General features: G+C 30.7%; 1 protein-coding gene across 1 annotated transcript; it reads left to right on the top strand.

Annotated features, from left to right (window-relative positions):
- The first annotated feature begins 606 nt into the window (after positions 1 to 606).
- Positions 607 to 21,905, top strand: LOC143054706 (isoleucine--tRNA ligase, cytoplasmic-like). The gene is made up of 31 exons (XM_076227726.1): positions 607 to 728; positions 2,439 to 2,568; positions 2,991 to 3,147; positions 4,540 to 4,659; positions 5,078 to 5,212; positions 5,876 to 5,960; positions 6,623 to 6,751; positions 7,273 to 7,360; positions 8,077 to 8,137; positions 8,436 to 8,534; positions 9,119 to 9,241; positions 9,427 to 9,518; positions 10,068 to 10,166; positions 10,472 to 10,598; positions 11,363 to 11,436; positions 11,903 to 12,097; positions 12,457 to 12,543; positions 12,930 to 13,013; positions 13,351 to 13,495; positions 13,950 to 14,070; positions 14,694 to 14,785; positions 15,209 to 15,286; positions 15,464 to 15,579; positions 15,863 to 15,965; positions 16,352 to 16,435; positions 16,846 to 17,136; positions 17,642 to 17,737; positions 18,052 to 18,219; positions 18,933 to 19,187; positions 20,114 to 20,389; positions 20,906 to 21,905. Exons 2-31 carry the CDS (start codon positions 2,450 to 2,452, stop codon positions 21,029 to 21,031), a joined length of 3,825 nt encoding a protein of 1,274 aa, XP_076083841.1. The 5' UTR covers positions 607 to 728; positions 2,439 to 2,449; the 3' UTR covers positions 21,032 to 21,905.
- Positions 21,906 to 22,358: the final 453 nt, after the last annotated feature.

The raw sequence follows: 22,358 nt of genomic DNA, 5'->3' as shown, positions 1-22,358 counted from the left end.
TGAAAAACACGATTTCAAAGAAATATTTCTTAGTAAATCTTTGACTGATTGCCCTAAACTTCAGTTCTGTACACCTTTAAAATGTCTGTTATTGCCATCTATAATGAAATTGATTTGAAAAATATTGTTTAAAGCTGCAGTTATTTGGGTTTCATTAGATGTATAAAAACGGCGAATATGTGTCCCCCATCGACAAAACATCAGGCAATTTCAAACACCCTTTAATCTAACTTTTCAGATGAATATTTCCAAACAAACACGTTTTCAAGCTGAAGAATATTTTGCATTTGAAGTTATCTTCATACAGAAATTTCAGTATACTTCAAAAACGTATTGACCTGAACATAAACTGTAGAAAACATGGAAAGATATGGCGAAAATGAGCACCCCACTCTATTTACCATATTCTTGCATATCTAGCCCTGAAGAATTTGTAATACAGGCTTCTTTTCTCTGAAAATTGTGAAAGTTTTGTTATTGTATTATTGTTTTTTGTATCAATATTTACTTTTTTTTATGAAAATATATATGAATTTTGAATATCCGATTACCACAGTGTTGGGCTCTAGCTCGGATTACAGGAGTTTTTTTTTAGCTGTTTCTTTCACTTCATTATTTCCGGTCAAGTCGACATGTGCTGATGCAACCGGCTGAAAAGTTATTTTGATCTGGTATTCAACACCAAAGTGCAAGTAAAAGGTTGTCATTTACTTGAATTGTGAATGAAAGTAAGTTAACTTTATTAAACGACAAAGTTTAAAGGAAAAAAGCTAAAAAGTGAAAATTAAAAAAAAATTCTAGCAGATTTGGTGATTTATTCACTTTCAGTTTCATTTTAGTCAATTTTCCTTTATGTTAGCAAAATAAATCATGTACATTTAATACTATCTATATGGCTGAAAGAGCAATTCTTATTTTCTTACAAATCAGTCTTACTTTCACCTTGTTTATGCTGTAAAAGAAGGGTGAATGATACCCAAGGCCCGGCAAGGATCATTCAAACTCACAGATTGAAAATAAACTGACAAAACTATGGCTAAAAGACAGATAATAGTACACAAGACACACATTAAAAACTAAAGACTAAGCAACAAAAGAAAAACAAAACCATAATCTGGGGGTGATCGCGGGTGCTCAGAATGGGTAAGCAGATCCTGCTCCACATGTGGCACCGGTCATGTTGCTCATGTTATTGAAGACCCAGTAAATAGTCTACTTTAGTATGTCTCATTTGTGAAAAGGGAACAAGATTGTAGTTTTGACATATGTTCCATATCTGTTAACCCTTTCAACGCTATACACGGCATATGCCGCGACGACCTCCGTCGTCCGCCACTGCTATTCGTGGCATATGCTGCGATGACGATGGATTTTTCATCAGGACTCTTAAACCATTCAGTTTTCATTCGGGTCCTCTCTAATTTTTCCTCGTATGAATCGAGGATATACAAGGTCTCATTTGCGCTTGAAATCCCGGCAATTTTCATAGTAAAATCATGCAGTAGAAGGAAAATAAAAGGAAAATAAAAACAAATATTTTGACAAATGCAAATGGCGGAAATCGGAAACGGAACTGTTAATATGAAAATATTTCAGCATTTCTATGGCGAAACTGACAACGAGGATTAGTTAAAAGGTTTCTTGTTATCTCAATGTGTTTATTACATTTAATTCGTGTGGGAAATATGATTTGATCATTATGAGACGTAGAAAAAGGGGGGAAAACGGAAGTTGACTGAAAATTTTCAGGATGGAGTCAATTATTTGTGCCAAGATTATATAATACGTTGTGTATAGTGCAATACGCTACAGAATCGAGCAACTGGTGTCTTCTATATTATATGGCAGATAAAACAACAAAATAAAGGAAGACTAAAAGTAGTTTTTATTCAAAATTCAACACAAATGTAATAAATTACACCTTGTACCTGTTAATTACCTGAAAATACAGGTAACCTGTTAAAAATTTTACTGAAATAATTGCCTAACATTACAGGTCATGCTCTCCTGGGCATTTTTCATGCAATAACTGTGTCTGTATCTCTTATATTAAAAAGATACAGCAGTCTGAAAAAGAGTATACTGTTCTAATGAATGAACACAAAAAAAATGCAGCAGCAGCCATTTTTCTATTTTTTTGTGTAACGTTGAAAGGGTTAACATCTGTGAAACAAATTTTCCATAGCAGTCAACTAACTGATGTCGTCCGTAAAATTTACAAAGGGATGATTTCAAAATCCCCATTTGGAACTCTTGGTTAAATAGCTTCCTTGTGAGCAGCAACCCTCTAACGAAGAAGTCCTGATAGGAAGGTATTAGTAAGAAGATCAAGAAAGCTATTTTTCTTCTCCCCATGTTTTTTTCCATAATTCTTTATTGCTAAAGGTGTTAGGCCACTAATGAATTATGTAAAACAGAAAATGCTTTAATTTTTTTAGCACTAGAGTAAATGGCTCAACAAGTTCCTGAGAAGATTTCATTTCCTCAGGAAGAGGAGAAAGTTCAGGCTTTCTGGAAAGAAATAGATGCATTCAAAACATCACTAAAGCAGTCAAAGGGGAAACCAAAGTAAGTGTTTTATCTTCTAGACTATTTGACATTATAATATTAACATAACAAGATACTTTACCTATTTGGTGAAATGTCTGGGATATACATTTGAGTTATATATAAAAAAAAGTATACTGGTAATTAAATACAGACACCAAGGCAATTAAAAAAGGAACGTCCCTAAAAACTAACAAAATAAAACACTATCAATCTACAGTACAAGTGAAAAACAAATGCCAGATTTTGAGCTTTGTACAGGCATGACAGGTAGTTTCTAAAGAAAATTGTGGGTTAAACCTGGTTTAAATATTGATCTGTGTACTAGCCTACATCTTTTTAAAACCATACAGATATATTTATAGTGAAATAAAATAAATCTTTAGCAGGAATGCATTTTAGATCACCTTTGATATCTTAAAAAAGATCATATATTTTAACAGGTATACTTTTTATGATGGACCACCATTTGCCACAGGTTTGCCCCATTATGGCCATATTCTAGCAGGTACCATTAAAGATGTAATGACCAGATGGGCCCATCAGAGTGGATTTCATGTAGAGAGAAGGTTTGGATGGGATTGCCATGGTCTACCAGTTGTAAGTTATGCAGAATATTAATTGTGATATAGTTTTACCCACTCCTTTAGAACTAGTAGGAAAGGTAGATTTTTTTTCACTCTAAGGATCAAACCATAATACAGTTAACTCTCGTTGTCTCGAACTTGGTTGACTTGAAATTTCGGATGAGTCGAAGTTTTCACGTGGTCCCGAGTTTTGTTTCATATAAATGTACGTAATTTGACTCCTGATGAGTCGAAATTTCGGTTGAGTCGAACTAAATTTACGATCCCAAGGTTAACAAAAGCATTCAAAATTCATTATTTATCTCAAACAAATACAGATATGTCAAAACATAACCTCCGGCATTTAAATGGATTGAAGAGTTAATCTGACAATACACGTGTAATTAAATTTCCAGTCACTGACCACTGTATTGATTTATGACATGCTATTTCCACGAGTGTTTACCTAAGATTATCTTTTATAGAATTTTTATTAATAATTAGAGATACATTGTTAATGTTCATGAAAAGTATTTAAAATGTTTAGAAAACAATTAAATGTGATTTACACTAATGAGCTTGGGTGTGTATAAAGTAAGGATTATGACTTCCGTTGATGATCACCTAAAAACTACTCAATCGGCGTCTTTAATCTTGTTGTATTTTCTTTTGAAAAGAAAGAATGAGATAAAAACAAAATGAAGAGGAATATAAATTTTCTAAAGTCTCTTGTATCCGAGAATAAACAATTTTGTCAACAATAAACCGACCTGAATAACGAAACTATCGACTGGAAATTACTGTCTCGGATAAAAGCCATAGGAAAAAATTGTAACTGAAACAATTGAATAAGTAAAAATAATGTTATTATAATGATGAAAGACCATGACATACAAATACCTCGATCTGATACCAGAATATCGATCCCCTTCCCATATTCATCCAGATTTATTTTAGCTTTACCAAGCTAAGCAAGAGTTGTGTCCCTTGTTCTGTCAAACTTCCGGTTAAGGTTTGAGTGGAACTACGTTTATCTCGAAATATTTCTCTAGTCCAGCTGACTTCGAGACAACGAGAGTCGACTGTACATATAATTCTGTTTAAGAAGATGTGTAGGCAAGTGACTCAATAGTTAGTATAATGTTGATTAAGAAGAGCAGGGTGTTTTTTCTATGAGATAGCACTTACAAAATCAATACAATGCAAGTTTGGTTGGTAGCTTCTGAATTTGTGATAACTGCAGTCAAATAAAAAATGTAATAGTCCAAATACTAAAAAAGGTATAATTTTGGCGGATTTTTAGAGTGAAAAAATAACTTCTAACATTTGTTTATATTAGTTTTCTAGGTATGTGTTTAAATGAATGACTATGAAGCCGTCAAGCTTCTGTATATAATTTTTGTAAACACCTCTGTCTATATTTTAGGAGTATGAAATAGATAAAACTTTGGGCATTAAAGGTCCAGAAGATGTGGCTAAGATGGGTATTGAGAACTACAACAACGAATGTCGTAAAATTGTCATGAGATATTCTAAAGATTGGGAGGTATGTATTGTCTGACATCATGTTTTGTTAACATGGTTAAGATGGGTATAGAAAAATACAACAATGAAATGACAAAATTAACATGAGATAATCTAAAGATTTGGAGGTTTGTTATGTCTAACATGGGGTAAAATAGGTAAAGAGAAATCCTACAATACACATAGCAAAATTGTCATGATATTTTCCAAAGAATAATATGTAAATTATATCTTAACAAGTTGGGCTAAGATTTAACACAAACTTTTATAATTATCCAGCAGGAAAATAGGCCAGGTGGTTAGTAATGGCATCTTTACATTCATATATTACATGCATAATTTTAAAGAAATTGGACAATCAAGTGATTATCTCATTACCTTTCTATAAAACTATTCTGTTTATTGCTATTTCATTTATGTTTAATGATATATTTTTGCAGCATATAGTGACAAGATTAGGTAGATGGATTGACTTTGAGAATGACTACAAGACCATGTATCCTTGGTTCATGGAAACCATTTGGTGGGTGTTCAAAGAACTGTTTAACAATGGTCTTGTCTATAGAGGTTCAAAGGTAAGATCATGAAATCAGGGATATAGATATAAGAAGATGTGGTATGAGTGCCAATGAGACAACTATCCATCCAAGTCAATATTTATAAAAGTAAATCATTATAGGTCAAGGTATGGTTTTCAGCACAGAGCCTTGGCTTACACTGAACAGTAAGCTATAAAGGGTCCAGAAAATTACAAATGTAAAACCATTCAAATAGGAAAACTATTGGTCCAATCTTTATAAAATACGAGAAACACTTATGACCCACATCAGCAAACTACAACTACTGAAAAGCAGATACCTGACTTAGGACAGATAATATTTTTATTTATTTAAAATATGTTCTTCAATAAAAATTTCCAGCAGAACAGTTTTGTTGCATGTAATTCAGATTAATACGAGCATCCATTAAGAAATTTTAGTTTCAACATTTTAAAATAGAATTGATGTTTTATTTAATAAAAAAAATAGTTAACACTTGTAAGGTTTTAGTAGGAAGATCAATTGTAAAAAGTTATAGACTTTCATGTATGTTCAGATGTGCATATTCGACAGATACTTGCAAGGTATAAGAAGGACAAAGGCATGTTACCACTGTCATGTAATTATAAATGAACTAATGGTATATGTCTATTACTATAAAAACTGAGTTTATGAAAGAAACATGATTATTTATTTCAGGTGATGCCATTTTCTACAGCCTGTAATACACCTCTGTCTAATTTTGAGTCTGGACAGAATTATAAAGATGTTGTGGATCCAGCAGGTAATAAAACCAGGTCTTAGAGTAAGACTTTTTATAAAGATTTTACTGTTGTATAAGATAAAGCCTAACCCACATAATTCAGTCCCTCCCAATCATAGATCTCTCCTACTTGCAATCATCCTAATTCCTGACATGAATCCTGAATTTTGATTAATGCCATGTAGGCAAGGTGAGCAATCAACAGTCAGTTCATTTGTATCAAGATAGGTAAATCCAGAGGTTTATTCCAAATAATTGATTGAAGATTTTTAATTGTTTATACATTCAGGCACTAATGAAGTAATTGTAGATCATTCAAATATAACGACTGAATTATTTTGGTTAGGTATAGCCAAAATATTACAATTTTTAAAGTCTTTAAACATGACAAATTATTATTTTATTTACTTTGTGTAAAATCTGCTTAACCTTTTATGGAAATCAAAATATACCTTAAAAAAACTTGGGTATTAAATAGAATAATGCTTTTTGATGTATTGTAAAAAAAAAATAGTGCCACAAAGAAATGTTTGTCCTGTGTGTCATTTCAATTTCCATTTAGTATTAATTAAAATCTATCATATTTTTATGTATGTAATTAATGCTGTTAGATTTTAATAATAAGTATGTCTGGACTTGATGTTTTGTGAAGTGTCTTTTATAGAATATCTTATATATTGTAGTGATAGTGAGTTTCCCACTTATAAGCAAGCCAGGAGTATCTGCCATTGCCTGGACAACCACACCATGGACACTGCCAAGCAATCTCTCATTATGTGTCAATCCAGATGCAGATTATGTACAAGTGAAAGGTAACATGTCTTACTTTTTAGTCTTGACATTTTAGGGAACACAAAAAATATGAGATTAGGGAAAGAAAATAAACAACTAAATTTCAAATATTGGCATCATGAAGAGTCTTCTGTCCAAGAAATATGAATATTTTAAAAAACACACCCAAAAACCTGTTTACACCTGATTTTGCATGCACACATGGAGAAATATGTATCAAGCGAGTATATAATAATTTTAGCAATTAACCAATAATAAGGGTCCTGTCAAAATAGTACAAATAGATATATTATTTTGGAAATTGAATTAAAGCAATTTTTCATATATTAAGAAGGAAGACAAATACCTCAACCTGTCCTAGTAGTCAATTTGATTTTTGGAATTACATGTATTGATATGTAAAGATTGTACATTTATAAGGAATAAGATGCATCAGACAGAAATGTCATCTTCAAATTAATTAATTTTGTTGAGATGAATTGTATTGCTGTCTATCAGTGTGATTCATTTTATACTCTTTATATGATTTTTTTATTTATAGACAAAGCAACAGGGAAGATATACATAATGATGGAAGCCAGATTAGAGGCTTTATTTAAAGCATCAGAGGAATATACCATCATGGAGAGGTAAAAGACACAATATCTGTCATGCATTTTTCTTGTACTGCTAAAAACTATACAAATGCAAGTAGAAAGTGAAACAGAAATTACTTGCAATATGTCTACAGTAAACATTAAAAAGAATAATTGATCTGAAGAAAATTAGCCTGTGTATGTTTTATTCAAAAATTTCTTGATTTAAAAGTAATACTGAAAATGGTTAAAAATATTTTAGGATAAGTCTTTATTAAAAAAAAGTTTATACAGAAACAATAAACATTTTTTTAGTAAATAGATTGTCAATAGATACAAGAAGTTTAAGGAATTATTTCGATTCTAATAGGACAAATACAGAATTTATAGGTCGAAGCGTACAAAAATACCGTAAAAATGATTAGCTTTTTCCGTTTCCTTCCTGAGTAGTCTGCATTACATTTCATATTTGATAAGTTTAAAAAATACGAGCAGTGTAAAAAATACATATTGTTTTATAAAAATATATAATAAAAGTGTATGCTAGCTGCTTAAATGTATATATTTTAAAGGATAAGGATGGAAATAATGTTAATATACACAGTAAGCTCGTGCGCATGTGTCAAACATATTTTGTGCTCATTAGAACAAGGCTTTGTTTATAAAGCGTAATAAGGACGTCATATTAATATGTAAAACAAACATTCAATAAATTAATAATCTGTTGTGGTTTACACATTTCAGTTATAATGTACACATTTATTTTACAGAATGAAAGGAAAAGCATTGGAAGGCCTGAAATATGAACCTGTTTTCCCTTATTTCAAATATGTAAGTACAAGGTATATTGCTTGATGATTCCTATATAATCCTTTAATAGTTCAACACTAGCTGAATGTAAACATGACCTATTTACATTATTACAGTCTCAGATTTTTCACATCCAATGTTTTGTTTTTGCATTATTAAAACTCATTTGAGATTTTCTATGATCTCATATTCACAAATATTGTGAATTATTGTATTTTGAATTGGTCAATTTACTGGGAAAGAGTTGGAGAAAAAAAAATCAGATTTAGCATGATTCAATATCCACATGGACTTTATATGAAATGTTGTATATTTGCAGATGGGAGAGAAAATGAATGCCTTTAGGATTTTGAATGACAGCTATGTTACATCTGAGAGTGGTACAGGAATTGTACATCAGGCTCCTTACTTTGGAGAGGTAAGATAAGATCTAAAGCTATAATTACACACCTTACTATACAATAATTATATCCTCATCTAAAAGTAGAGGCTCTAATACAATTACCTTGTCTGTGTGTTCAACTGTTCGTCCATTCAATAGATATATTTATTACACTTTTCTTCTGAACAAAATGACTTCATATTTGGTCAGCAGGTCGACAGTGATGAGTTGTAATATTTTTGGCATTTTCAGATCTGTCAAACACCTTCCTGTATTTCCGATATTTTGAATTATAAGTATGTCAGTGTTGTTACATATACTGTCCACATTCAACTAAATAAATATTCTGAATTTCTCCTGCTATGAATGATAAATTTTAACTGAGGTAAGTTTTTTAAGAAGTTTTTCTCTGAAGTAACACAAGGTGTGCAGTATCATTTAAATAAAAACACTTAATTCTTACTATGCAATAAACTGAGGCTGTTTTACTGGCAGTCCAAATAATTTGGTAGAATTTTAAAATAAAAACACAACGTCTGCTCTCATACAGAAAAAAAAATCTAAGTAAATAGTAGAGTAATGTAAACTAGTAATGAAAATAAATGTTTTGATACTTACAGGACGATTACAAAGTATGTTTGAAATATGGAATCATCACACGAGACATGCAGATCATTTGTCCTGTGGACGCTAGTGGAAAATTTACAGAGGAAATCACTGATTTCAAAGGTCTACATGTCAAGGTTTGTTGATGTTCAATATTAATTGGATAGTTTTTCACCAACACAAGTAATGATAATATTAAAGATTGGTAGTTGAATGAATTGAACTTCTGGCTTGACAAATAATCATAAGCATACTTTGCTACAATCAGATATGTACAGTATTGCAATCTATGGGAAATAATTCTGTAATTTTACTTTTGTAGGATGCAGACAAACTTATTATGAAGAAACTAAAAGATATTGGTAAATTGGTACACCAAGGACAATGTAAACATAATTATCCTTTCTGTTGGAGGTAAGTATCAAAGGAATGTTGTTAAACTGTTTGTGACTTGTTTATCCACTGCATCATGGTAATAAGGAAATAGTTAAAGGCTCCATTTGTCACTTTATCCCTTATTCTTTAAAGAAATTTAGGTCTAAGGATATTGTTATGCATGAAAGTTTGTATAAGCAAAATATTCAAGCAAAAGTGTTCTCCATTTTGGTGTATAACTACTTACTTTCAAAAACAGGTATTTTTAGCTAATTTCCTAATGCATGTAGAGTAAGACTGTGGTTAACTTGCTTGCTTTGTTTCTATATTGTTCAATTTTAATTTGTATAATGTTCAATCAAATTCAATTATGTATACAGGTTTAATTATGCCTGTATATATTGTTTGAAGACGTCAATCTTAATTACAAAGATTGAGTCAACATTTATACAAACAAAGCAGGCAAGCCAACCAAAGTTTCACTCTATTAGGAAAGTAGCTGTAAAAGGGAATTTCCTCCTTTTCTTTCAGAAGCCTACAGTTTGTATGTATATGTTGTATATTCAAACTTTTACTTCGTGTTTGTAGATCGGAGACACCACTAATTTACAAGGCAGTTCCCAGCTGGTTTGTTCGTGTAGAACAGTGCACAGAACAGCTGTTAGAAAATAATTCAAAGACCTACTGGTAGGCTTTCTAATTTTATTAAAGTAACAACTTTATTTTCATGAAATGTTGAAGTTATTGTTTCATTTAAAGTGAATGCTGTTACTAAACACGCCTTCTTCTTTATAATTTTTATCAATGAGAGTGAATTGTTCTTTCCTTTTACTGTAAAGAGGTTTTTATTTATGCTCAAAAAGATAATAACTTCACATTTTATTTAATTATACAATGTATTTTATCATAAGCACTTAACAAGAAATTATGGGCTTGTTCTATTAGCTAAATTGTTGAAAATTAGACAGCCCTATTTTAAAATATGATTATAGGGTACCTGAGTTTGTAAAAGAAAAAAGATTTGCTAACTGGTTGAAAGATGCAAGAGATTGGGCTATTTCCAGAAATAGATATTGGGGAACTCCCATCCCTATCTGGATAAGTGATGATGGAGAAGAGGTTGGTATGATATATTTGTAAACAAAGACTACATAATCCTCTCTATGGTCCAAGTACACAGTTATCGTCCTTTAATTTTCGTTGTCCACGAATATAGTCCTTAGTGTGGACAGTGTGTTACTTGCCAATTTTTTTTATACCCCTTCCAAATTTATTTCTCCATGTTTTATGCCTCATATAGCAAATAGGGGGGTTGGGGGTTGAAATGACACTTAAAAAAATTGGGTCATAAATAAATATTAATGTAAAGTAGTGATTAGGTCCAGCTGAAAAAGGTAAAAAATTAGCACTTTCGGAAGCTGTCAAAAGATTTCAAGACCCCCTGAACATAAAATTGTCCATGTTTTGAGTTAGAGCCGATGAAGTTTTCTATGATTTTGATATAATTTGTCCGAAAAGTAGTACAACACACTGTAAAAATATTATTGAGAAAATGCAGGTGGGATTTTTTAAATTTTCATTTATTGTCTAAAAGAAATATGTTGAAATAACTGTGTACTCAGACCTAAGAGCTGATAAGTGAAGATAAAGACATGTTTCTATGATTAATTTATAAATATTTGGAAAAAATTTATCAGTCTTGAAGACATTTTTGAAAGTAAGGTAGTTCAGTTACCTTTAGAGACTTAACTTTTATTTTGTTTTTGGAATGCCAGTACTTTATGATTTTTACTGCTGTACTTTTTATTTTTTTTAAACTGTACTTTATTTAAGCTGATTATTTGATTCGTTTATTATTTAATAGCTTTATGATTTTTTTTTAGATTGTTTGTGTTGGATCGATTCAAGAATTGAAAGATTTAACAGGTGTAGAAGTAAAAGATCTTCACAGAGAAACGTAAGTGTGTCTATTTAGTTAAATAATTATCTCTGTGTGGCAGACTGAATAGTTAAATCCTAAAGTTTATAATGAGTCCTAATAAAACTTCATGACATGAAAGTATTGAAGCTAAAACATTTGCATTGTTGATCAGTAGTTCTAAAAAAATAAGCACATGTATACAAATGAAGTTTTTGTTTGTTCATTCTTAATATTGAAATTAAATAAGTAGTCTTTTTGGCTAAACATGTGCAGCAAAAGGAACATCATGATATATGCACTTTTTGGATGCATAACACATTAGCAGTGAATCTTACAAACCAACAAAATACATAAAGATACAACTCTTTCATATATAATAATAATTATGATAACAGCCTTTTAGCAAATGTTAAGGTTGATAGAATTTATGATTGCAATGAACAATATTTCTCATTTAAGAAGTTTACTTTAAACTCCAACATGTCTTGATCTGTATTTTTAGGGTAGACAAATTAACAATACCTTCAAAGTTAGGTAAAGGAACCTTAAAGAGGACACCTGAAGTGTTTGATTGTTGGTTTGAGAGTGGAAGTATGCCCTACGCACAACAACATTATCCATTTGAACATAAGAAAGACTTTGATGACACTTTCCCAGCTGATTTTATTGCTGAGGGAATTGACCAGACTAGAGGATGGTATGTAGATGGACTATATTGACTATGTAATTTTGTACTTGTAAATAATGGCTGAGCTATAAAGTCATGAAAAAATACAACTTGTTTTATTGAGAAACTCCATATCTGAATTATGCATTATACATGTTTAACTCTTGAAATCTTGTTTTATTAAAACCGCTGTTTGCTATCTAATTGATGTATATCCCACATCTCTTTAAGTTTATGGGAAAATATTTGCTTTCAAACGAACTGAACAAAATAAATGTGAATTAAAGAAGATAAGTTGTAAACCTTAATTAGACAACTATCAAAGAACACAATGAAACCATAAAAGACTTCTTTTCTTGTGTTAAGTTTTCTGTATTTATTTTTTTCAGGTTTTACACTTTGTTAGTGTTATCAACATTGCTGTTTGGAAAACCACCCTTCAAGAATCTCATTGTGAATGGCCTTGTCCTAGCATCGTATGTATAACAATTGATCATCTTGTTTATTAATAGTTTTTATTTAGACATTTGTGAAAACGTAAATAAACATAATCATGTATGGATATATCCTTTGTCCTTTCTATTCTATATATTGTAGTAAATATCATTGGAAGAAGTTTGTCAAAATCAGTTAGAAACTTACCACTAGCAGATTTTTATATATGAAAGGCATGGTATTGCACTAAAAAAAAAAAAAAAAAACTAACGTGCCACATTAACAAGGTTTTTATGAAAGAATATGCTACTTTGATATCAGAAAATTTTGAAATAGAGACTTTTCATGTCAATCAAGCTGAGTGATGTCTTTATTTTACTGTGAAAATAAAACTTGTTTTTATAAAATTTATGAACATTCATTGTAGAGATGGACAGAAAATGAGTAAGAGAAAGAAGAATTATCCAGATCCATTGACTGTTGTTAATAAATATGGAGCTGATGCACTTAGGTAGGTGGTTAGATGTACACTAGGATAACAATGACATATTTTTATATTGATGATAATATATTGAATAATTTTAAAATATACATGAAAATCATTTAAAAAGGACAACATTTTATGGTCAATTTCAGAGATCAAAAACCCATTTACTGATGAAAGAAATTATAAATTAAAGCATATCTCATTGACCTTTAATAAAAAGAAGAAAATTTGTTCAACTCATTGATGAAAATGTTTTATTTTTATACAATTCAGAAAAAAATTAAGAGAAGGTCAAGGCATGTAAGAAAAACTTTGCTCTGAACAAATGACATGAACAAAATATAAATTATTATTATTCCAGAATGTATTTATGTAACTCTCCAGCAGTAAGAGCTGATTCCCTCAGATTTAAGGAAGAAGGTGTGGAGAGAGTGCTAAAAGATGTATTCCTACCCTGGTACAATGCCTACAGATTTTTTATGCAGAATGTTGAGAGGTTGGAAAGGGTAAGATTGTAAACTAATGCCTTCTGTAGATTCATTATTATTCATTGGATACCAACTTTCGTGGTTTCGTGGATAAAGGTGAATGATGAATTGAAATGTTCTATGAATTACAAATTTTCTATCAGGTTGTATGCAGATTGTAGGAAAACCACAAAAATTACTTTTTCCTTGAAAAGGCAAGTTTTCTTGCAATCCACAAAAATTGGTACCAACAAAAATAAATGAATCCACAGTAATTCTTGTTCCTTCAAATTTTATTTTTCACATTAAGTCGAAACAAAGCAGACAAATTTGAAAAAAATTATAGTATAATCTATCTTTGAACATTGAATTATAAAACTGCTAAATATGAAATTTGAAAAACAAGACTAGAATCAATACAAATTTTTTCAACTGCCACATTGATAAAATTATCCTTACTTGCCATTGTGAAAAAGTAGTGTTTTTTTTATAGGAAGAGGGTATAAAATTTGTGTACAGTGACAGTAAAACGGACAAACCCACAAATGTAATGGACAGATGGATTCTATCATTCACACAGAGTTTGCTGAAGTTTGTCAAGGAGGAAATGGGAGGTAAATATATTATTCCATCTTACAATCTCAATTATCTCCCTTTATCTAGTATTTCACTTCACCCGAAGCCTTTGGTGTTCTTACCACTAAAAAAAGTGGGGTGTCTGTTTAGCTGTGCTGATGGTATACATAATTTAGCAGCCACCTCAAGTCAATGGCAAAATGCCTTATATAAAGAGAGTACCATGCTCTTTGCACATTTAGTCCAATAAACCCTCATTTTCCAATGGCAGTCCAAATTTACCTGACCATCATCCCAAATGGCCTCTATTATGACAAGACCTACCTATTGTATTAATTGTTAACTTGTTCTTGTCCTGAATATGCATGAAATATTTGCCACTGGACGTTAAGCAACCAACAATCAATCAATCAATCTTTGCACATTTAGAACCTTTACATCAACTTTTTGAGTAGCTTAATTTCTGTCTATATAAAATTTACCCTTATTTTCCAGTGGTAGATTAAATTTCAAGCCTTTCAACTCTGTCAACCCCTATAAAAGGACATAACATTGATTAAAAATAAAATAGTGTAAAAAGTTATCTCCAAAAATATATTTTCGAATATTGATCTTTTTGTAATGAAAGCCAAGTTGTCTAACTGTGTTTATATGATTTAAGCCTACAGACTATACACAGTGATGCCAAAATTGGTGAAGTTTGTAGATAACTTGACAAATTGGTATGTTAGAATGAACAGGAAAAGGTTAAAGGTTAGTATTTGATGAAAACGTACAGAAATTAAAATAAAAAAGAGTAACCATATATCACACAACAACCATTTATTAGTAGTAAATTATTTACAAAAAAGAGGATTTTTTATTGAAATGTTTTGTTAGACCATCTTCATAGTCTTACACTTAGCTGAATCTACTTAAGATGTAAATAATTATAGCATAGGGAAAGGGCATTTTACAATTAACTTTTATAATTCAGATATAAATTACTCATTTAAGCTTATTTTGCAGTTTGATAGATAGAAAGTATAGGTCTTGAGTGTTACATACCCTTAGAAACATTAGGCGGCAACTGTCTATAATTGAATGGTAATTTTATGTGAGAGAAAGCATAGCCAACAACTGTTACATTGATGTAGAATATAATATATTATTGTGTAATCTAATTTGTTATTTCAGGGAGATGGTGGAGCTGACGATTGTTACATTGCCTTGGAAACTTTGTTCAGTGTTTTGTTTTCAATGGTCAGAGTTATGGTAGGTTTATGTTTTTTTTATTGAGAGGTTAATTTTCCTATCTCGTGAAGTTCTTACTGTATTGTAACAATTTGTAAGAAATGAATTTGCATGAAATATTTTGCCTTTGGATATTAAGCTATAAAATGTTCTTCAGTTATTGTTTAATGAAATATATGAGTATACTTATCTTTACAGAGTCCTTTGATCCCTTTCATCACAGAGCACATGTATCAGAACTTAAAACATTTGCTAGAGTCAGACTCGGCCAAGGATTCTAGAAGTGTTCACTTCTTGATGATCCCATCACCTAGGTAACTATAGCATGGTTGTTTCAGGTCAAATTTTGTATCTTTTGGGGAACGTAATGTTTTCTTTTGTATTAGGATTAAAAAAAAACAAAAAATACTGACCCGGTGGTGAATAAGTAAATCTCTATAAATAAAAACTTATAAAACAGACAGAACAAATTTTCATATGCATTTCTAAATTATTTGCCAAGATAGTTGTTTTACATGAGAAATAATATTATATATTTTGTTCAATTTAGACAGTTACTATGGATTGTAAAGCCATGACATGCTAATTTATTTTTAGGGAAACTTTAATTGATGCAAATATTGAGAGAGCTGTTTCCACCATGCAGTCAGTTATAGAACTTGGTAGAATTGTAAGGGAAAGGAAAACTTTACCTATCAAGGTATGTCTAATTGCATGTAGTAATACATTAAGCATGGTTAATTGAACAGTGATTATTCTTTCAATTTCTGCTATTTTAGTTTCATGTCAAATAAAATACTGATAAACAATTAATTTTGATACATACAAAGGTTGCAAGCAGAAAATATCTTTGATATAAATAGTCAATAAAACATTTGACATCACTCTTAGCTAAATCATGGCAGCTTATTTCAATTGAATGGAGGAAGCCATAGTGCCCTGAAAGAACCACCATTAGTCTGTTAAAAAATATAAAAACATGATTAATTTGTTTTTAGTTTAAAGATCATGTAACTGGCAAGGCTGCAAGGAAATTGATGAAATTCTATCTTCCATTTGTATTCCTTTTTTATTATTCATTTATAGTACCCCCTGAAAGAGGCTGTTGCCATCAGTAGAGACCCATCTGTAGTGGAAGATGTAAAATCATTAGAAAGATATATTCTTGAGGTAAGATACTATTCTGTTTGTACAACCCCCTCCTCCTTTAAGGCTTTAATTCCCCTTTTAATTCATAACAACACTCCATTCGTGTTCTATGTTCTGCATTATTATGAAATAGTTAACACAACACTGAAAATATGTAATTACTTCAAATCATTGGATCATTATGTTTGAGAGTAAATATAGTACCATATGACTTATCCTTGAAGAAAATATGTTTAGGACAGGACTGTAATGATGGTAGCACTAAAGTGTGATGGTCTACACACACTTCACTTTTGATTGTTTTCATGTCAATTTGTATTTATATGTTAGGAGCAATTTTAACTTAACCATCAGTTTTTTAATAACATATCTCTATGTATAAGTGATGACATGGAAATTATGTATGATACACAGAATTACTTGTGTTCTAGGAACTAAATGTGAGGAAAGTCACAACAACAACAGATAAATCTAAATATGGTGCTCATATGGAAGCTGATGTAGATTTCAAAGTATTGGGAGCAAGACTGAAAGGAGATGTTAAAAAAGTTGTTGCTGCTGTCAAAAAACTATCTAGTGGCCAATTGGAGGAATTCCAGCAGACAGGTACCATAGTGGTAGAAGGGTATACCCTAGAGGAGGAAGATCTAAAAATAGCCTACAAGTTTGATTCTACTGCAAATGTCACACCTGACCAGTATGAAGCTCATTCTGATAAAAAGGTAGGTATAAATGCACATTTAAACTTATTGATATGAAGTAAGGAATAGGAATTAGGCAGACTTGACATTTTAATTCATTTATTATTACCATCATATCACACTGCTATTGTACTGTTGTTAAACAATTTAAGACCGTTGTAACCTTCATTTCTTTTGGAAGCCTACATTCCTAAATGATAATAAAATAATAAAAAATGTTGAACTTTTAATGGATTATGGGATTTATTCCTTATTAATTTTGACAGATGTTCAGACATGATGATTAGAGATTCAGTGACACTTTGAAATATGCATTGGTCCATAATATTACTAAATGAAAAAAAAAAAATGTAAAGTTTTAAAGTTTACTGTGTGGTAGTATGACCCTAAAATTTGGCAAAGGATGAACACAATTTTGGTATTTGGAGCAGTTTTTTCACAGGGAAAAAATATTTTAAAGAATTCTAATATTTGTGTGCAGAAAAGTAATAAGCCTGTACCTTTATTGATTTCTTTTATTACCTAGGTGTTAGTATTAATGGATGTATCACCTGACCAAAGTATGTTGGACGAAGGAATCGCTCGGGAAGTTATCAACCGTGTCCAGAAACTTAGAAAGAAGGTATGAACTATTGTAAAAAAAAGATTAACTGGTGTTTAACATTATTATAAAAGTATTCGTTTATGAGGATAACACTGGCTCTCCTTGTGAAAGATAAAAGTTGAGGAACAAAAATAATTCTTATCAGAGAGTACTAGATGCACAAAGGATATAGAAAAAACTTTTTGAATTACCAGACATTTGTCATTTTAGCACTAGAAACTTTTCATCTTTCCATCGTTGGAAATTTTTGCCAATTTTAAATTTCAAGATGCATTTGTATCTTTATAGAAGAATACATTACTGCATAACAGTTATATCATTTTATGTTACAGGCTGGACTGGTTCCTTCAGATGACATAACTGTTTTCTACCAGGCAACTGGAAACCTGAAAAACATTATAACCACATTCTTAGATTACATCAAAACAGCCCTGAAGCAGCCATTCTCACCTTACCCTGTGGTCGGTAGTATGGAGAAAATCATTGACGAGTCTCAAAAGGTTTGTATTGGCTTATAAGGGTTACATCAAATCTTATTGTGCTTAGTTTAGTCAAGTGCTGCAACACCTAATAATTTAATTTTGGATGTAACGCGTCTTCTGATTGGTTGACATTATTTTGTTATCAGACCATAGACATAATTTAGTCATGTGACCGTGACGTGATCAACGTTTTTTCAAGGTTTTCTACGGTTTAAAATGGAATTTAGAATTAAATTATAAGAAATGACTAATATTTTTTCTGTCTATTCGAAATAACATAAAAAATGTGGTGCACACTGTTAAATAACCCGCTACGCACGTTATTCAGTGTGCACAATATTTTTTATGTTATTTCTTCATTCAAAAAAATATTACAGTCATTCCTTTAATAACATTACTGAAATCACTTCATCATTATTGAACTAAACTTAGATGTGTTGATACGTTATTTCAGGGCTTTGCCAAAGTATGCATACAACTATAAAATAGAAAGATGTATTTTGTTCAAAATTTATATTCATGGATCACCTTTACCAACAAAACCCACAAATCCAACGAATAATAATGAATCTACAATATTTAAAAAATATGGTTTTGTTTATAAATGGATCAGATTTCCTGTGAAGAAATGATGATCAGATGGATGACTGTTTTTCAACCAGTAGTCGACATAGTGACAATAAGTGTACACTCTTAAACAATTTGATTACAATGAACTTTCCCTTTTTCAGGTGAAGACAGACATGTTAGATTTAACTATAGTTAAAGGACATGACGGAAAAGACAGTGGACTGGTTATCTGTACAGTAACACCTAGACTGGAACCTGCTCCTGTTAAGAATGGAGTTAAACCAGCTTGCAGTTATATCAATGTAGAACTTATTGGGTGTGTTCCTCAAGAAGGTGTGTCTGGTAACCAAGGCACCATACTACTGGAGAATCCTAAAGGCTGTATGATCTCCAGTGTAGAGAAGCTTAAAGAACAGGTAAAATAATGATGGCAATTCCCTGCATACTGTTACTTTAAATTCAGAAATTATTGCAAGGTTTTTATTATTGCAAATATTGCAATTGGATGCGTATTGCAATGATTAGAACTCACATTCTGGTACCTGAAACATAGATCTGTATGCAGGTTTTTTTTTTGAAAATCACAAAAAATAAACTTGCATTTTTGTCCTTTCTTGAAAAATAACAATAATAAATGCATGCAATAATTTCTGAATTTTAGGTATTCGTTTATTATACTTGCATTACATCAATGAAATGCACTCATTAATAATAATAAATTGCTTTCCTACTGAAGGTCAGTGGTTCTCTCCAGCACTCTGTCGTCATACACCAATAAAAACTGACTGCCTTTAAATAGTGCAATAGTGCTGAAAAGTGTCATAAAATCCCAATAACTCAATCATCAAATAAAATAACCCTGACTGTATACATAGGTATTTACAGGGGACAAGGCAATTAGAATGTGTTTCATCAATGCAGTCTTTTGGAAGTTAGTATATGCAGAGTAATATCTTTTGTGATTCTTTGATATATAGTTTATATTTGCAGTCAAAGATTTAAAAAACCTAAATGCAGAGCTGTAGATAAAGTTTGAAATGAAATGTTAAGACAACTCTGTATTGTATACAAGGTTATTTTTGTAGAATAGGTCATCATTGAATTGGAAAACATAATTGCTAGTTTTACATCTTCATTGGGGCTTAAATGACTTACAATGTGTAATGAAATAACATTTATAGTTTACCATAAAGTTTTGGTCACATCAACATAAAGTTTGTATTATCATTATTTGCCAAATTAGAACTTTGACCCAGATTTTGCATTCACAGATTATGTAAAATATAATAGTGCAAGGGAGCCATGGTGTCCTATTGATGCATATTCTTCTTTTCTTTTTCAGATGAAATTATTATTTGGATTAAGAGGAAGACGTGTAGACATTTTCACAGACAATTCATTAACAAAAGAACTTTCTGATACTACAAAAGTGTCTAGTTTAAATGGACAGACTATTTATCTTGCTCCTTATACTGGTGCAGTCACAGGGCTTTGTGCTCCACCCTCTGTGTCGACTCCATACTGCCATTTTGCAAATGTTAACGATAAACAAATGGGATGTGTGCTGTTGGAAAATCCAAGAGGTCAAAAATTATCTGTTGAAGAAGTTTATAAACAGGTATGTTAAATAGGAGGATAACTTCACAGATTTTTTGTCAGTGACAATCATGCATTAAAGAAAGCTCCTCTCTTCTTTTATGATCCAAGGCTTTTTTCTCACTTTTCAGATTTTTTCAGATTAATTGTGCTTATATAGAACAACTTTTGAAAGATGAAAACCCTTGAAATTCTATTGCAGTATTATCTTAATGTCTGATTTTAAAGAAGTTTGTAAGATGTAGAGGTTTTGTTTCTTCACAAAATCTGTTGTAATTCCTCTCTTCAATGTAACACTTGCAGAAGAAATAAGAATTACATTAATGGACATATCACTTTATACAGAATAATTGGTTTTAAAGTCTTTATTGCAATTATAGTAAATTGAGATGATTGTGATTTTAGATATGGTAAATAACTTTGAATATTATTTTCAATCTATCATCATATATTCCTTGAAATAGCTTCACTCAAACAAAGTGAGAAAAAAGTACATTAATTTGTTTTTAATAACTATAATTATTTTTATCTTTTGTAGGTGCAAAAATTGTACAATAAAGATGGAATAAAACTCAGCCAATCAGCAGACAAGAAGAAAACTCTGTCTTCTGATTCAGTCAAAGATGTCTTAGAACTTCATTCAACAACATTATATCTGTCTTGATGAATGATTGTGTTAGGACATTGCTGAATGGCACACACAACTTATTTATGAAACAACATTCAAAAATATATATAAATCCAAAAGTGTTTGTGTTTTGTTTGTCTGACATGATTTTGATGTTAATTTATTTGAATTAGTTCTTAAAAATAGGCCAAGTTGGAAGTTCATAAATAATTTTAAAGATTTTTATCTGTTTCAATTGCTTCTGTTCCTATGGTATCAATGGGGTAACTCCATGACTTTTTACAGACTTTCATTATTATAATGATAATTTAAAGACATATACATTTTTAACAGCTAGTTATCTACAGGAAATAAAACCTTTCCTGACCATAGGTATTTAGCAGGGTGAGGGGTCAAAATAGAAAGGTGGTGGAATAGTTACTCTTAAAATCCTTCCATTGAAAAAGGTTGGACAGATGCATAGAAACAAGTCATGGAATCAATACAACTTTCTATTTAGCTCCATGAGGAAACAGCCAGCAGATTGAATCTCCCATATTATTTATAGTGTTTAGTTATCACCATACTTAATTGTGCACATACTTTTTGTTGTGCCAGGCCTATTGCCTTTTGTTTCTATTTGCAAAGAATGCTTAATTGTTAGTAAATTATTGTAGTGTGCTATTTCTTTAGAATAATTGATACTAAAATTAAGAATTTGTGTTCTGTTTTTATTAGATTATTTATATGGAAATTAATATTACAAATTAAGTGCTAATTTAATTTAATATACTTATGTTTATTATTTACTTGTTGAAAATGCATATTCTTAAAAATGAACACTAATTTTAATGATATAATGCAGTAACACATCCATTAGATTGTCATTACATGTACTAAAAATGTTAATACAAAGATTATGGTAGCTTCACTGTTTTTTCTATATTTTTTTATTCCCCATAATACTAAAAACAATTAAAATTTGCCTTTATATACCGTTTGATATAAAATGGAGATATAATTTTAATAAAATAATTTGAAATTTTTTTTTATGTTTTTAACCCAAACCAATAGGTTACCTGTTTAAGGTGGTGTGAGATAATTCCAACCTTTTTTAAATAGTTATTGTTTATGTTCATTTGGTTTCATTGAAAATATACATAAAACCAGAGATATTTTTAAAACTTGGTTTATATCCTTGTGACATGTAGAATGAAAAATTCATAAAAAGATGCCAAAAAAAAAACACCCTTTGTGTGGACTTCTGTATATGCTGCATTTTTTAATAAATTGCAGTACATTAATAATTTCTAGGTCATTCTTCTGCTAGTTAGCGATGACACGAGGTTCATGTACCATTCAACATTTTGCTTGAGGGAGATAA

The sequence above is a fragment of the Mytilus galloprovincialis genome, chromosome 1, assembly GCF_965363235.1.
Source record: "Mytilus galloprovincialis chromosome 1, xbMytGall1.hap1.1, whole genome shotgun sequence".
NCBI classification, from domain to species: domain Eukaryota; kingdom Metazoa; phylum Mollusca; class Bivalvia; order Mytilida; family Mytilidae; genus Mytilus; species Mytilus galloprovincialis.
Note: the sequence above shows the minus strand (reverse complement) of the source record. Positions and strands in the feature narration are given on the sequence as shown.

Coding starts and splice junctions, on each gene's coding strand:
- LOC143054706 (XM_076227726.1), top strand. CDS start 2,450: ATGGCTCAACAAGTTCCTGAGAAGATTTCATTTCCTCAGGAAGAGGAG. Junction 13,496..13,949: donor ATGTTGAGAGGTTGGAAAGG/GTAAGATTGTAA, acceptor TTTTTTTTATAG/GAAGAGGGTATAAAATTTGT. Junction 19,188..20,113: donor TAGAGAAGCTTAAAGAACAG/GTAAAATAATGA, acceptor TTTCTTTTTCAG/ATGAAATTATTATTTGGATT.